The sequence below is a fragment of the Schistocerca americana genome, chromosome 2 (assembly GCF_021461395.2).
Source record: "Schistocerca americana isolate TAMUIC-IGC-003095 chromosome 2, iqSchAmer2.1, whole genome shotgun sequence".
Taxonomy (NCBI): domain Eukaryota; kingdom Metazoa; phylum Arthropoda; class Insecta; order Orthoptera; family Acrididae; genus Schistocerca; species Schistocerca americana.
In genome coordinates, this window is record NC_060120.1 from 968,287,982 (window position 1) to 968,306,144 (window position 18,163).

General features: G+C 37.8%; 1 protein-coding gene across 3 annotated transcripts in view; it reads left to right on the plus strand.

Moving 5' to 3' along the window:
- Positions 1-18,163, plus strand: part of LOC124595404 (synaptotagmin-15-like) — a 233,943-nt gene that overhangs the window by 201,628 nt on the left and 14,152 nt on the right. For 2 of the 3 annotated variants that reach the window (XM_047134133.1, XM_047134134.1), the window contains exons 6-7: positions 3,954-4,219; positions 7,018-7,342. In XM_047134133.1, coding sequence (XP_046990089.1) covers positions 3,954-4,219; positions 7,018-7,342 — 591 coding nt within the window. Of the gene's footprint in view, positions 1-3,953; positions 4,220-7,017; positions 7,343-9,112; positions 9,344-18,163 lie in introns of those variants that run through there. The other variant, XM_047134135.1, reaches the window with a different exon arrangement.

Below are 18,163 nucleotides of genomic sequence, written 5' to 3' on the forward strand. Positions count from 1 at the left end.
ATCTACTCCTACCCCCTCTGTCTATCTGTGCGGGGTACTCAGCTGGTGTATGTACAAAAGTGTGTCCTCAATATGAGTGTGAATACACAATTTTCAGTATGAGCATTAATATATTCACAAGCATCTATAATGTTGCACAGGATAATCATCTATAGGAAGCTCATCATTCCAGCTTTCAAATTGAAGATCAGAAAAATAATATAGTACGAAAAACCACATTTTGTATAATAATGCTAAGCAACATTATAGATCGTCATCATCATCATCTTGCAAAGCCTCTGGAAGCTGGCCAAGATTGACTCTCCACACAAGATGACATGCTGTGTCCTCCTTACCAAAAGTCCTCAATCCAGTCACAAATTTCACTTGATACCCCATATGATTGTACTGTTGACAATAATCATAGGTGTGGTACTGAGTCAGGTGTTTTTTGGTAATCAAGAAACATCTACCTGTTTGTCTTGGTCCAAAGATTTCAGTATGTCATGTGCGAAAAGTGTGAGTTGGGTTTGACATTTCATTTTTCTTCTAGTTTTGACCAATACAACCTCCTATAGGAATATGTGACTCTTTTTTTTTTTTTAAACACCATGTACATAATTGATCTATTGAATAATGTTGGAAGTACCATGAGGCTTTTTGCAGGTAATGTTAGTGTCTACAGGAAGTTGGTAATGCCAGAAGACTGTCGCAAAATGTGGGAAGAACTGTAGAGGATTGATGATTGGTGCAGTTACTGGCAGTTGACTCAGAATGTAAATAAATGTAACATATTATGCACAAGTAAGTGGAGAGATCTGTTATGGAAATGATGAGAATCATAAAATACATGATGTTAATTGTAGGAAAAGCAGGTGCCATACTGACATTCATCATAAGAATCTTAACCTGTTAAGTGGGTAGTTTGCGCGCACGTGCTCCTCTTCCACAGTGGGTAATATATGCCAGCACACCCGTTCGCGGTGGTGCTGTGCACTGTTCTCACATTTTCCTTCACGTTTTCATTGTTGAATTTAAATTGATATTGGGTGGAAATGAATAAAATATATTGCAGAAGTTAACAAAACTGTAATTTCACAATATTATATATCGTTTTCAGTGTGAAACATTTTAAAACAAGGTGCTGCACACAAGGAAACTTTGCATTCTGCGCACCAGTATGAAGTCTCTTTGTGAAGGCCTTTTCTCGTACACACCACACACCTCCTTGTTGGTCTTTTCTTTGTTGTGGGTGGCAGAAGGTCTGGAAAATGCCTGGCTATAAGGCATGTTGCTTTTGGTGTTCGAGGTGGGCATCCTACTGATGTCCCTTGATGTGGTGAAGATATGGTCAACTGTTCACAAAGACTTATCAGGAAGCTCATTCTACTTTGTTCGCCACCATGCTTCTTGTACAGAATGTATGCATTGTAGCATGCAATGTCCAACAAGTGGCGGAAAAGCTTCTGATAGTATTTTTTCAGCCTGCTTCTGGCCATCTGGTAGCTTTGTAACTGAGAATCGCACCTATCCACACCCCCTATATTCTTGTTGTAGTCAAGGACAACTTGTGGCTTTTGAATGATTCCCTTCTTCGAGTTTACATTTACAAATGTATCATCATGGAAGGTGCTGACCATAACAACGTCTCTTTTGTCTTTCCATTTCATTACCATCTGCTTGCCTTTGTACCCTGTTATGTACTCCCCTTTCTTCAGTTTTTCCTTTTTTACGAAGTCAGGGAACCCCTTCCTGTCTTGCCGCATTGTACCGACAACATCGGTGTTATTGCTGGTTAGTTTGTCCACCAAATATGTACTGGTGTACCAGTTGTCAAGATAAATACAGTGGCCTTTCCTGAGTAGATCATGTGCAAGCACCAAAACAATTCGAGAGGTTATTTTTTCGTCTCGATAGTGGCTACCATAATTAGTGTCCTTTCCAGTGTAAACAATAAAGTCCCATACATACCTGGAACTGCTTTCACAGAGTTCGTACAATTTGATGCCAAATCTGCTACGCTTTGATGGAATATATTGCTTCCATCCAAGCCGTCCTTTCCAGAGCAACAACAATTCGTCACTGGTGATGTTCCTTTCTGGCATGTACACTGATCTGAATTTACGCTGCAGATGCTCCATAATGGGGTGAATTTTGAATAGTTTTCTGCTGATAGTGCCTAGTGGATCATATGAGGTATTGTCAGCAATCTGGTTTGTGAAGAATTCCTTGAAGTACAAGCATACCAATAAGTGGTTTTACCTTGTCGTGTGTAGTATTCTACCAGGTGTGAACCCTGGAGCATGCTGCTAAATTGGGATGAGAAGCTACGAACTGTTCTGCATATAAGTTCGTCTGTTCAGCTATCATTGTGCACAAAGCATCGTCCACAAAACACATAAAACAACTCATCACATCGTTTTGTTTTAGAGACACAACTGTACCACTATTACCACTGAACAAATATTGAATACGAACTGAACTAGCATGCACAAATTCACTAGGTACTGTCTGCTGCAGTAGTATCTCGTCGTCAGATGTTTCTGAATCGAAGTCACTTTCACTAGCCTCAACATCTGTATCTTGAAAACTGTCAGAACTGTCACTGAAATTATCTTCACTTTCTAAAAGCAGCTTCTCAATCTCCGAATCTGATAAATGACTTATTTTCGTCATTGCAAAAGATCACTCACTAACGCTGCGGTAAACACAGACGACAAAGGCGCGCTTTTGCGGCTGCTTCACAGGACGCATTTTCTCAATGCGCACTCAGGTGGACAGTGTTATAACTAGCCTAGAACACATTGTGTTGCATGACAAGAGCTGCCATCTCGTGAATGAAGCTCAACTAATACCACAGTGTCAACAGCAAGCCGATAACTCGTCATTCCCACTAGCTACTAGCCACAGAACGCAGTGGACAGATATATCTGTCGAACCCACTGTGCAATAGCAGAGCATGAACGGATATATCTGTCATGCCCACTTAAAAGGTTAAGGACATGTAATTCACTCATGAAAGAAATGGCTTGCAAAACAATTGTTTGAGCCATTCTTGAGTAATTTCACCATTCTGAGACCTTTTGCAAGTAGGATTAATAGAAGTTACAGTAAAAGATCCTATGCAGAGTAGCATGATTGATCAGTGGATTGCGTGGTTGATACAAGAACATTACAGAGATGCCAAACAAATGCCAGTGAAAGTTGCTACAAGAGAGGCACTGTTGAAATTCTGAGACTGTACTTGCAAACAGGATACAACAACTTAATACTTCCTCCCTCATGTGTTGTGTGACATGACCACCACCAGAAAAACAGAGAAGTTAATGTGAAGTGCAAAGACAGCCGTTCTTCACACATACCATTGCAAATGGAGCAGATAAAGGGGAAAATGTTGTAGGTACAAGAGGTAACCTCTGCCACACACCATTAAAATGGCATGTGGAATATCAACTATAAATCATACAGGTATCCCATCAGGTTAAGTCACCTTTCCCCTCTTGAGTGATTTCAGTTGATTTCCTATTCTGTGGGCGATTATTACGATATCTGTAATTCTAACATTTGTGCAGCAGGATAATTCTATTGAAATGGCCGTACATGATGTCCTGCCCTGTTGTTGCCCATTCAGAGGTTGTACTCTCGTCAATTTCATGTAGCTTCTGAAATCTGGACATTCAGTTACAGCCAGGTTGGAGGCTGACTGCAAGTGTGGAAACTTCAGGCTCTAAAATCTCCAAAGGTCTATTTCTGTATCATGAGTAGAAATTTATTGTACCTATAGTGTAAGCCTGTTTATTTCAGCCACTTTGAATAATTCGCAATAGAAAAGTGGAAGTGATAAATAAACTTATTATAATCTATTGCCACTGTAGTTTATATTTAGCCATATTTTGTTTGATCTGATGTTATTTATATTAAATAATTTGAAACTTTTATTATCTAATGACAACTTTTTTTTCTTTTTTACAAAGGATATAACAAGTGAAACAGAGCTGCACATAGAAGCAGAAAGTACACCAAAAACCAAGTCTGGAGATCTTGCTCGATCTTTTGGTATTGATACAAGCCTGTATACTACTAGTAGATCAAGTAGCCCAGGAGCTCACTATCAGTGTGGTGACATCATTGACAGCATCTATACATTACCAGATATTTCTGGAAAAGAATGCACAGTTGCACAAGATTTTCCAAGTGGACTCTTAGACTTCAGTTGTTCCTATTTTCCAAAGAGCAAAAAGTAAGAAAGTTACTGTTCATAGTTAATTAGTAATTTAATATCTAATAACTAAATTAAAATTTTAATGTGCAAATTCATGAAATGTCTAAGACCTGCAAAACAAAGTGTATTTATGAATCATTTTATTGTCAACAAATCAGTCCAGAGTTTGGTGCATCTGTTGTATGGAAGCAGTCGTCTGTAACATTTTGTGCTTACAAACATGTTGTTAATTGTACTAAAGGCACCAGAACTGAAAGAAAACCTAAGAAACTCTACCAAAAACCAAAGCTTATAAATTCTTACTTCTATTATTTGTTTAAAACCATCTGTCTTTTGACAGGTTTCATTCTGTGCTCTATTTTAACCTATCTTGTGCTAATCTTTTCTTCTCTGTATAACTATATCTCTTGGCTTGCTCCTGTCACTGACAGGTTAACTACTCCTGGATTCATAGCAGCTATCACACTAGCCTATTTCTTATTCTGGCAAGGGTCTTCCAAAGACTCCTTTTCCCACCTGTTCTTTTTAGTTCATTTTCATTCTATACTTTATTGGACGAATTAATTTTTAACAGTTTTGGTAATGGTTAATTGTAAATGCTTCCAGTTTCTTCTTCTATGGATTTGCCATTGTCCACATTTTACTTCCACATAGTACTGGGCTTCTGATGTTTACTTTCAGGATCTTTCTAAATTTTGTACTTATTCTGATACCAATAGAGATATTTTAGAAAATAAAGCTTTATTCATATGTGCCAATATACTTCCAATATCTTCCCTTCTCTGGCCATCCTTTCTAATGTTACTTTGTAGAGAAAATTCTTTAAAGTTTAAATGTAGATAATGAAAATGATCAAAGAAAAAGTCTATGAACTTTGAAAACACGTTTCATCCTCAGTGCAGATTGTGTGTGTCTGTGAGCGAAAACTGCATAACACTTTCAGTCTCTTTTTCATTTTCATATTCTCAAAAAGGGATAATAGATTCAGTTTCTTCAAGATTCACTAGTTGTCCTCTTGTCTTGTGTCTTCACAGATTGTCAGGTGGTACTCATCACAAAATCAGGAGCAGATAAAACAGTGAACATGCTGCAAACATTGAGTGGTTGATAACTGTGACCATGGTGATCTGTGGCAGCCCTGTAAATCTGCCATTGGTGTTCTGCTATATGGCACAGCATCAGCAGATCTATCCTTCTGCACCATGCCTAGTGATTTTGTTGAATGGATGCATAATTATATTGAGTGAAACGTCCAGCAGGATTACAAGGATCTTGAATGATTAAAATGATTAACTTGTTCAATTATTTGATCATTCACAACAATTTTTCTGTTTGTAGGGTCTTTTTCAATAAATGCTATGGTTTTTGTTTTCTTCTCTGAAATTTCAGTTCACATTATTTAAATGTTTTCTCCAGAATGTAGGCTCTGTTTTGTAGGTCATCTTGTTAGTAGGATGAGATGACCTAAATCTAAAAGAAAGTTCAAAACAGTGTGAGTATGTATATATGAATAACTTTATCAGAAAATACATCATTCATATATATCATAAAAACTGTGGCTAATATACTATGCATGTTCCTGAATCATCTGTTTATTGTGAGAAATTGTATCTCTTTTGTCATTTACTTCTACAGAGGCTGCTTTTATTACGTGAACTAGATATCCCTCTGTTTTACATAATGCTCCAGATATTTTCTTATCTGAGATAATCAATACTCTTTTTGTGGCCTATAAATGTCATGTGTTTCTCTGTGTTGAACTAGCTGTGTTTTTTGATTGTCTGTAATATATACTATGGAAACAGGATCCATTGTCATCTCTCCATTTCTAAAACCTATTTGTTACTCATCTTTCAGATGTTTATCTCAGCTTTTGGGTATTACTGTATTTTTCCAGCACATATTTTAGATGTGGATTAATCATAAGTTTATTCCTTCTGTTCATCCTTTTTTTCTACTTTTCAAAGCCAAGCAGCTTCTACCTCTTCTTATAAACCACTTTTTCTTCTTAGTTTCTGATGAATGCATTTCTTTACAACTTTCTCTTTTGACAAACAATTTCATTGCCCTAAATGCAGACTTATCTTCTGTGATTGCCGTCCTCAGTGTTGCTACTAAATTTCTCGCAGTGTTCTTACGTAGGTTGCCTTCTTTGTTTTCTTTCCAATGTTTTTCTTCACTTTGTGAAGTTAATGATTTAATTCATTTATATTGTTCAGAGGTTGGAGATATGGTAATGATTTATTGAATTTATATTAAATCTAAAACAGTGATTGAATCATGATTTCCATCTATCTTGCTAAATAGAGTAGAAGTTTCATGCTTTTATGCCTGGCTTTTTTGAACGTAGTAAGGAAAGGAATTAATTAGTGCGAGGACACTTCTGAGTGTTAGGAGTCAATGGTTCTCAGAGAATAGAATCTAAAGCCTTGTGTAATGGTGTAAGGGGACTATCTTTAGATCGTTCTTGTAATGAAACAAGAGTGCATTTTCCATAATGATGCAGCATTTTGATACTTGGATCTCATAAAAATAGATGATTTTATGATGACCACATAAATTTGTCACTTTTGATGAGATTGTTTCATTGATAATTCATTCATGCATACATTATATTCTGTAAATCTCATTATGAAGAGGGAACTTCATGTGTGATTAAGTATCTCTTCAGAGTAACTTTATATATTTTAACTTCATGTCTTTGATTAGTGTTGTAGAATGAACCATAAGCTTTCATTTTGCCTGGATATGTTCTGTTTATTTTATTACCCTGTAATTGTAATGAACTATAATGATTATGTTTCAAATCATTTCAGGTTACTAGTGCATGTTAATAAAATAGAAGACCTGGAAGTGAAAAATGAGAATAATACATATGAAATAAATTTGAGGTTGACAATATTACCAGCAGAGAAGCACAACAAGAACTCAAAATCTTACAAAGTGACACAAGTTGTTGAAATAGAAGAGGACTTTCAGTTTACTTTGAAGGACATATCAGAGAAGATATTGAGAATATCAGTTTACAACATAAAGAATATTGGAAAATATAGTGCAGTTGGCCACACTCTTTTAAACATTGAAGATGTACCTTTTGGAAAGGCACAAAGATATTCATTGAAGCTCTATAAACAGTCACAAGTAAGTATTCTATTATATCCCATTTTCTACAACAAAGTAGCTCATTATGTGTTTATTATACGGAAAAATTGTTTGCAATAAATATGGGAAAACAATTATTGCATCAATATTTTTTGACAGAAGACAGGGGAGGAAATAACTCTAAGCAATGTAGTGCAAGAAATACAGGCTATACCAAATGAATGGGAAGTAGCAATGGGATAGCAGCATGCATTCAAATTCCAGTGTAATGTAGATGATGATACACTTGCACAGTTCTACATATTCAATGTCCTTTTTTCTGAGCCTTTGTGTATGTTGTCTTTACAATTATTTAAGTATACTGGCACTCATATGCTTATAAATAAACCTAGTTTTAAACATCTGAGATTAGAAAGACTAGTACCTCAGGCTGTCTTGCCTTAAGTCAAGTCTCAATATTTGCTGGAGCGTTAGAAAATTGAGTTTTGGCTGTACAAGTCACTTCAAATAATGCCATGGATTTGCATTTAACCGAACACTGATTCATGTCTTTTGCAAGCCAAGGAGTTTGTTTCAATCTTTCTGCCTTTCTCATGATCTGACAGGGTCAAGATTTACTTAATCTTTATAACACATGTTGTACTGTCCATGTGTTTTGATTTATGTGGTTAGTTAGTTGGCGGTAACAGCTAACTTGAAATCCAATTTACCAGGCCCGTCAGTCAAAATATGAGGTATGGCTATAAAATAATGGGACTATAGCGGTAAAACATTTTATTTCAAAAACATACATATGTGAATTTTATATTAATTGAAACAGTGCTGGAAGTCTTCCTCTATGAGACCCTTAATGAAGTGTCCCACGTTTTCTTTCACTGCCTGAACAAACTGAAACCTTGTTCCTTTTAATGCAGATATGGCCCTGGGGGAATAAGTAAGTCACATGTGCTAGGTCAGATTAATAAGGTGGGTGGTCTAACACTAGGCAGCTGTATTTTGCTAGAAACCTCTGAACAGACAGTGCTGTATGAGCTGGTGCATTGTCTTGATGCAGCACCCATGACTTGTTCTTCCACAATTTGGGTCATTTTTTTCTTTTTTTTCTCGTGGAGTTGAACAAGAACCTCTAAATAATAATGCTTATCAACAATTTGACCTTCAGAAATCCAAGAAGATTCACAATTCCATGAATATTGGGAAAAAATCATCATTGCTTTGTATCTTGATTTGCTTATTTGAGATTTTCATGCTCTCAATGAAGTTGAACCCTTGCAATGCAAGGACTGGCACTTAGTTTCTGGATTATCAGTGAAAAACCAAAATTTGTCACATGTTATCACTTATTCCAAGAAATTAGGATTGTTTTCAATGGTATTCAAAGCATCAGCACAAATATTTTCATGAACTTCTTTTTGTTCGATTGAGAGAATTTTCAACACCAGTTATGCACACACTTTTCTCAAGTTCAATTGTTTATGCAAAATTTGCCTTACACATAATTTGTCAATTTCTACAGTTTCAGCAATTGATCGAATACTCATCCCGTGGTCAGAGTGAATCAGATTGACTACTTCATCAATATTTTGATCCATTTTCGATGTTGAAGGGCATCATAGGTGTTAATCATCTCCAGCATTTTCTTGGCCATCTTGGGAATGCCTGAACCACACAGAAACTTGTGTGTGTGAGTAACAGTCATTGCCATTCAATTCTTCTACTAAAACATAGGTTTCAGTAGCAGTCTTTCCAAATTTCATGTAAACTTCATGACAGTTTGTTGCTCCATTACTACACTTATCATTTTTTCAGGAAAACAAAATAACAGCTCTTACACAAATGAAGGTGATGGATGTGTTGGTGCTGCAAGATCTGCAAGATCTGCCAACTAGCCCTTCCTGTTCCAGTCTTGTCACGAGTGTATCTTACCTCATAAAAGGCCAGGCACCTGTGAAAGCAGTCATGTCATGTACCAGCTCTGTTGCAACCATTACACAACTTTTTATGTTGGTATGACTACCAACCAACTGTCCACTAGCATGAATGGCCACCACCAGACTGTGGCCAAAAGCAAAGTAGACCACCTTGTGGTACAACATGCAGCTAAACATAACAAGCTTGATTTCAGTGGTGACTTCACAACCTGGTCCATCTCGATCCTCGCTCCCACCACCAGCTTTTCTGAACTGCGCAAATGGAAGTTACAATTAAAAGACATTTTGCACTCCCGAAATTATCCTGGCCTCAATCTATGGTAACCTAATAATGTCCTCACATCTTCCACCCAACAATTTCCACCACTTCTGTCCTGTCATCTCTTCTCTTTTCATATCCCTCACCCTCATTGCATGCCACTCTCTGCCAATTTACCCATCTGTCCTTTCCCCCTCTTTGCTTCTCTCTTTTCTGCTCCCCAATTTTCCTCATTCACCCCACCTTCTGATGCTGCACCTGGCAGTTCATCTGGCCAAGTTCTAATCCTGTCCCTCACCTGTGTACTGCTATCCTTCCCTCTTCCCCACCCCACTCCAAATTGCTATTCACATGACATTCACATTCCAGTCAGAAGTGCTGGTGGTAGCAGTCCTGTGTGCATGAGATGTGCTTGCTTGTGTGAATGTGTGTGTGTGTGTGTGTGTGTGTGTGTGTGTGTGTTTTATTTGCTGAAGAAGACTTTGGACGAAAGCTGTAATAGGTAACAGTCTTTTTGTTGTGCCTGCTTCAACTCAACAGGCCATATTTACGGTGACTAGCAATTTATCCTTTTGAGATATGATGTACATAGTTTTGAATTTTTAATGACTTTATTTAAGAAATGTTACAGTATGCTATAGTTCTACTTTTTATGGGATCAACAAATATCCTTTGTAATTCACACAACTTTATTTTTGTTTTACAGCAAAATCTGGTCCCTATAGTTATCCAGGGTTTCCTTTTAATAACCTGAGGATTGTTTTTTATGACTGTTTTTAAATATAGCTGCAAGTGACACAAGCTCATTAGGAAACATGTTAAACATGTTAAAATGGTATTAACATTCTTTTCCATATCTATAGGGCTCCAGTCTATCAGTTGCAGATAAAATCTGTGAATGAAGATAGAAAAATATGTGTTGGCTAAGAGGGCTGGTAAATTAGCTTCCAAGTTAGCAGCTGTTACAATCAATTGCTTAGCCATGCAAATGTAGGCACATTGCTGGTACAACATGTTCTATAAAGGAGTATAAATAAAACTTCCATCCCATGAAATGAACATAAGGTGTTGTGTCTTAGTAGAAATGGTACAGAGTTTACTTTTGTCCTACTTACATAAATGATCTTCCAATCCCTTCCAAGTCTAGTTTAAAAACTGTAATTTCTTTGATGACACAAACACACTATTGGAAGGTCCAAACTCAACTTTCCAACCACAGTTCGGGTTATAGGTAATTGAGTTACAACTGGTTCACAGCAGACAGTTTGAATCTGAATCTCACAAAGTGTCATAGTGTGCAATTTTAAACAAACAAAAATGATGTGCTAGAAGTAGACATTAATGGTTGTTAATTAAATCAGATGATTTGCATAGATTTTCTTGAGATGTAGCTTTTATGAATAGATAAACTAACCAAGGAGCTCAGTTCAGCATGTCTGTGCTGAGCTAAAGACAACAGTGTTTGCTTAATTAGCATATTTTCAGACATTATTGTCTTTTAGAATCAGCTTTTGTGGTTTCACACTTAAAATGAACAAAATATGTATTTCAAAGAAGAAAGTTTTGGTTGTGGGCACTTAAGATTAATGAACACAGTTTTGTTCTGATTCTAGCTTTTTCAGTGTATTATGTGCACATAATAGCTCATGCTTTATGAGTAATTTTGAGTCACCAATAACAACTCTTGAGCAGTTTGGTCATGCCCCTTACCTGTTGATGCACTCAGTTTCATGTAGCTCAGAGTTTCAAATCTTGGTGTTCCGAAATAATATGGTGAAAGCTGATTCTATAAAGGATAGTGCCAAATGATGTAGGGCACACTTTATTAGCACTATAATGTTGTTAGTGACCAGTTACAGTTTTACATATCACAGTTACACAGGTAAAGAGATGTGCATCTCATCCATCATCATTGTTTTCGAAAGAGAAATAATTTAGATATTAATTAGTGACACAGTCTTTATTTAATTTCACAGTGGCATAATTTGCAGTGACAGAAATGTGAAATCACCATGCACATGATGTAATTTGCAGTACAATTACCAAAATTAATTATGCTGTCCAATTAAATAGTGTTTGTTGAACTTTAACCATTTGAGGTTGCATGTTTACTTTTGTACAGTAGCTTTTATGGTGCAAAGATGTACAGTTGCAACTTTTTCCATACATAGTTGTTATACCCCCCCATGAACCATGGACCTTGCTGTTGGTGGGGAGGCTTGCGTGCCTCAGCGATACAGATGGCCGTACCATAGGTGCAACCACAACGGAGGGGTATCTGTTGAGAGGCCAGACAAACATGTGGTTCCTGAAGAGGGGCAGCAGCCTTTTCAGTAGTTGCAGGGGCAACAGTCTGGATGATTGACTGATCTGGCCTTGTAACATTAACCAAAACGGCCTTGCTGTGCTGGTACTGTGAACGGCTGAAAGCAAGGGGAAACTACAGCCGTAATTTTTCCCGAGGACATGCAGCTTTACTGTATGATTAAATGATGATGGTGTCCTCTTGGGTAAAATATTCCGGAGGTAAAATAGTCCCCCATTCGGATCTCCGGGCGGGGACTACTCAAGAGGACGTCGTTATCAGTAGAAAGAAAACTGGCGTTCTACGGATCGGAGCGTGGAATGTCAGATCCCTTAATCAGGCAGGAAGGTTAGAAAATTTAAAAAGGGAAATGGATAGGTTAAAGTTAGATATAGTGGGAATTAGTGAAGTTCGGTGGCAGGAGGAACAAGACTTTTGGTCAGGTGATTACAGGGTTATAAATCATCATCATCATCATCATCATTTAAGACTGATTACGCCTTTCATCATTCAGTCTGGAGCATAGCCCCCCTTATAAAATTCCTCCATGATCCACTATTCAGTGCTAACATTGGTGCCTCTTCTGATGTTAAACCTATTACTTCAAAATCATTCTTAACCGAATCCAGGTACCTTCTCCTTGGTCTGCCCCGACTCCTCCTACCCTCTACTGCTGAACCCATGAGTCTCTTGGGTAACCTTGCTTCTCCCATGCGTGTAACATGACCCCACCATCTAAGCCTGTTCGCCCTGACTGCTACATCTATAGAGTTCATTCCCAGTTTTTCTTTGATTTCCTCATTGTGGACACCCTCCTGCCATTGTTCCCATCTACTAGTACCTGCAATCATCCTAGCTACTTTCATATCCGTAACCTCAACCTTATTGATAAGGTAACCTGAGTCCACCCAGCTTTCACTCCCATACAACAAATTTGGTCGAAAGATTGAACAGTGCACAGATAACTTAGTCTTGGTACTGACTTCCTTCTTGCAGAAGAGAGTAGATCGTAGCTGAGCGCTCACTGCATTAGCCTTGCTACACCTCGCTTCCAGTTCTTTCACTATGTTGCCATCCTGTGAGAATATGCATCCTAAGTACTTGAAACCGTCCACCTGTTCTAACTTTGTTCCTCCTATTTGGCACTCAATCCGTTTATATTTCTTTCCCACTGACATTACTTTCGTTTTGGAGATGCTAATCTTCATACCATAGTCCTTACATTTCTGATCTAGCTCTGAAATATTACTCTGCAAACTTTCAATCGAATCTGCCATCACAACTAAGTCATCCGCATATGCAAGACTGCTTATTTTGTGTTCACATATCTTAATCTCACCCAGCCAGTCTATTGTTTTCAACATATGATCCATAAATAATATGAACAACGGTGGAGACAGGTTGCAGCCTTGTCTTACCCGTGAAACTACTCTGAACCATGAACTCAGTTTACCGTCAACTCTAACTGCTGCCTGACTATCCATGTAAAGACCTTTAATTGCTTGCAAAAGTTTGCCTCCTATTCCATAATCTCGTAGAACAGGCAATAACTTCCTCCTAAGAACCTGGTCATATGCCTTTTCTAGATCTATAAAGCATAGATACAATTCCCTGTTCCACTCATAACACTTCTCCATTATTTGTCGTAAGCTAAAGATCTGGTCCTGACAACCTCTAAGAGGCCTAAACCCACACTGATTTTCATCCAGTTGCTCCTCAACTAATACTCGCACTTTCCTTTCAACAATACCTGAGAAGATTTTACCCACAACACTGATTAAAGAGATACCTCTGTAGTTGTTACAATCTTTTCTGTTTCCATGTTTAAAGATTGGTGTGATTACTGCTTTTGTCCAGTCTGATGGAACCTGTCCCAACTCCCATTTCAATTATCCTGTGTAGCCATTTAAGACCTGACATTCCACTGTACTTGATGAGTTCCGACTTACTTTCATCCACCCCAGCTGCTTTATTGCACTGCAATCTATTGACCATTTTCTCCACTTCCTCAAACGTGATCCTATTTCCATCATCATTCCTATCCCATTCTACCTCGAAATCTGAAACATTACTGATCGTATTTTCACCTACATTGAGCAACTCTTCAAAATATTCCCCCCATCTGCCCAAGGCATCCACAGGATTCACCAGCAGTTAAATACAAAATCAAATAGGGGTAATGCAGGAGTAGGTTTAATAATGAATAAAAAAATAGGAGTGCGGGTTAGCTACTACAAACAGCATAGTGAACGCATTATTGTGGCCAAGATAGACACAAAGCCCATGCCTACTACAGTAGTACAAGTTTACATGCCAACTAGCTCTGCAGATGATGAAGAAATAGATGAAATGTATGACGAGATAAAAGAAATTATTCAGGTAGTGAAGGGAGACGAAAATTTAATAGTCATGGGTGACTGGAATTCGTCAGTAGGAAAAGGGAGAGAAGGAAACATAGTAGGTGAATATGGATTGGGGGGAAGAAATGAAAGAGGAAGCCGCCTTGTAGAATTTTGCACAGAGCATAACTTAATCATAGCTAACACTTGGTTCAAGAATCATAAAAGAAGGTTGTATACATGGAAGAAGCCTGGAGATACTGACAGGTTTCAGATAGATTATATAATGGTAAGACAGAGATTTAGGAAACAGGTTTTAAATTGTAAGACATTTCCAGGGGCAGATGTGGATTCTGACCACAATCTATTGGTTATGAACTGCAGATTGAAACTGAAGAAACTGCAAAAAGGTGGGAATTTAAGGAGATTGGACCTGGATAAACTGAAAGAACCAGAGGTTGTAGAAAGTTTCAGGGAGAGCATAAGGGAACAATTGACAGGAATGGGGGAAAGAATTACAGTAGAAGAAGAATGGGTAGCTCTGAGGGATGAAGTAGTGAAGGCAGCAGACGATCAAGTAGGTAAAAAGACGAGGGCTAATAGAAATCCTTGGGTAACAGAAGAAATATTGAATTTAATTGATGAAAGGAGAAAATATAAAAATGCAGTAAATAAAGCAGGCAAAAAGGAATACAAACATCTCAAAAATGAGATCGACAGGGAGTGCAAAATGGTTAAGCAGGGATGGCTAGAGGACAAATGTGAGGATGTAGAGGCTTGTCTCACTAGGGGTAAGATAGATACTGCCTACAGGAAAATTAGAGAGACCTTTGGAGAGAAGAGAACCACTTGTATGAATATCAAGAGCTCAGATGGCAACCCAGTTCTAAGCAAAGAAGGCAAAGCAGAAAGGTGGAAGGAGTATATAGAGGGTTTATACAAGGGCGATGTACTTGAGGACAATATTATGAAAATGGAAGAGGATGTAGATGAAGACGAAATGGGAGATAAGATACTGCGTGAAGAGTTTGACAGAGCACTGAAAGACCTGAGTCGAAATAAGGCCCCGGGAGTAGACAACATTCCATTAGAACTACTGATGGCCTTGGGAGAGCCAGTCATGACAAAACTCTACCATCTGGTGAGCAAGATGTATGAGACAGGCGAAATACCCTCAGACTTCAAGAAGAATATAATAATTCCAATCCCAAAGAAATCAGGTGTTGACAGATGTGAAAATTACCAAACTATCAGTTTAATAAGTCACAGCTGCAAAGTAACTGGTAGAAGCAGACCTCGGGGAAGATCAGTTTGGATTCCGTAGAAATGTTGGAACACGTGAGCCAATTCTAACCTTACGACTTATCTTAGAAGAAAGATTAAGAAAAGGCAAACCTACATTTCTAACATTTGTAGACTTAGAGAAAGCTTTTGACAATGTTAACTGGAATACTCTCTTTCAAATTCTGAAGGTGGCAGGGGTAAAATACAGGGAGCGAAAGGCTATTTACAATTTGTACAGAAACCAGATGGCAGTTATAAGAGTTGAGGGGCATGAAAGGGAAGCAGTGGTTGGGAAAGGAGTGAGACCGGGGTGGTAGCCTCTCCCCGATGTTATTCAATCTGTATATTGAGCAAGCAGTAAAGGAAACAAAAGAAAAATTCGGAGTAGGTATTAAAATTCATGGAGAAGAAGTAAAAACTTTGAGGTTCACCGATGACATTGTAGTTCTGTCAGAGACAGCAAAGGACTTGGAAGAGCAGTTGAACGGAATGGACCGTGTCTTGAAAGGAGGATATAAGATGAACATCAACAAAAGCAAAACGAGTATAGTGGAATGTAGTCAAATTAAATCGGGTGATGCTGAGGGAATTAGATTAGGAAATGAGACACTTAAAGTAGTAAAGGAGTTTTGCTATTTGGGGAGCAAAATAACTGATGATGGTCGAAGTAGAGAGGATATAAAATGTAGACTGGGAGTGGCAAGGAAATCGTTTCTGGAGAAGAAAAATTTATTAACATCGAGTATAGATTTAAGTGTCAGGAAGTCGTTTCTGAAAGTATTTGTATGGAGTGTAGCCATGTATGGAAGTGAAACATGGACGATAACTAGTTTGGACAAGAAGAGAATAGAAGCTTTTGAAATGTGGTGCTACAGAAGAAAGCTGAAGATAAGGTGGGTAGATCACATAACTAATGAGGAGGTATTGAATAGGATTGGGGAGAAGACAAGTTTGTGGCACAACTTGACTAGAAGAAGGGATCGGTTGGTAGGACATGTTTTGAGGCATCAAGGGATCACAAATTTAGCATTGGAGGGCAGCGTGGAGGGTAAAAATCGTAGAGGGAGACCAAGAGATCAATACACTAAGCAGATTCAGAAGGATGTAGGTTGCAGTAGGTACTTGGAGATGAAGGAGCTTGCACAAGATAGAGTAGCATGGAGAGCTGCATCAGACCAGTCCCAGGACTGAAGACCACAACAACAACAGTTGTTATACACATGATTGTGTAGTGCAAACTCTTTCTTTAACTGAAACAGTTATTGCATGTACAAAAGCTAATGACAGACTTTGGCTTTAACGAAGATGTGGTTATTAAGTGGTTGCTTGCCAGTCGCAGACTCTAACCTGCCGTAGTTGTTACTTGCTTACTCGCTGAACCAGGACTTTCATGAACTGACATAGAGAAGTTAAATCATTGCTTGCTGATTGTAGACTTTCACTTTAACTGTCACAGACATGTGAGCATCAATCTAGCTGGACGTAGTGAGCATCAAGCTAAATGGACACAGACTATTGATTTTAGGGGAGGGATTTGCTTCAGCCTGCTTTTCAAGACAGTGTCTTGGATAGATGTGTTGCTCTTTGGAAGTAGAATTTTTGTTGAATTTCAAGTACATTTTTTACAAAGAGAGGATTATTAAAGGTATTGGATTGTGCTCAGGTTTGCAAACATGGATACATATAATTTCTTTATATGAACTAAATTCAACTAATGCATCGTAATTGCTAAGTCAGACTCCGGTATTTAGGAATACATTATAGAAACAGTCATACATGAACTTTTGCAGCAAAAAGGTGTTGTAAAACCTCAAATATGTAATAAAATCACCCAGTGTGTGAATTATTCTGTAAACAGATGTGGAACGAGGAGTACATTATGCCTAAGAAAATTGTCCATGTGATTTATTTTATTTATGTATTTTTTTTTCATCATTGGATCGCTTTTGGTAGTGACATTGAATACATCAGGATCTACATGGATGGGTTACAAACTAAATGGTATTTAAAAACTCCTTTACACTGTAACAACAAGCTGAGACCAGTTGACCTTTTAGTTCTTGTTTGAAAGCAGATGGTGTTTTCGAGTTCTTAGTACTGCTTGGAAGTTTGTTATATAATGTACATACACGATTTCAGGTTTTTTGTCACTTAATATGTCTATTTCAAGGCATGTGATAATTATCTTTACACCTAGTACTGTAGTTATATATATATACTTGTTCATCAAAGCTGTACACTTTAATTTTAGGTACACAATTGTTTCATATATGTACAGAGCAGGCACTGTCAGTATTTGCAATTCTTTGAATTCATTTCTGCAGGACTGTCTTGGTGTCAGTTTCCAAAGCACGTCATTACTTTTGTTAGGAGTTTAAGTAATCTGCTTCAGTGTATATTAGCTGCACTATCCCACACAGATATGCTTTAAGAGATATGTGGATAAAGTAGAGCATAATACATTTGTAGCAAAGTGTCATGATCAACAGTTTGTGACTTTTTAGCAGGAGAAATATATTTGTGCTAATTTTTGAGCATATTTTATCTATATGAGTCTCCCATGTCATGAGGCTGTCCACCATCAATCCCAGAAACTTGCTTTGATGAATTTTTGAAGAAGGCCTACTGGAGTCTCCAAGCTTGATATCAAGATCATCTGCTTTGACTGCCCTATTTGCCTGTAATCTCATGTAAGTTGTTCTACTTCCATTTCTGAAAAGGTTGCACTCCCAAAATATTTGT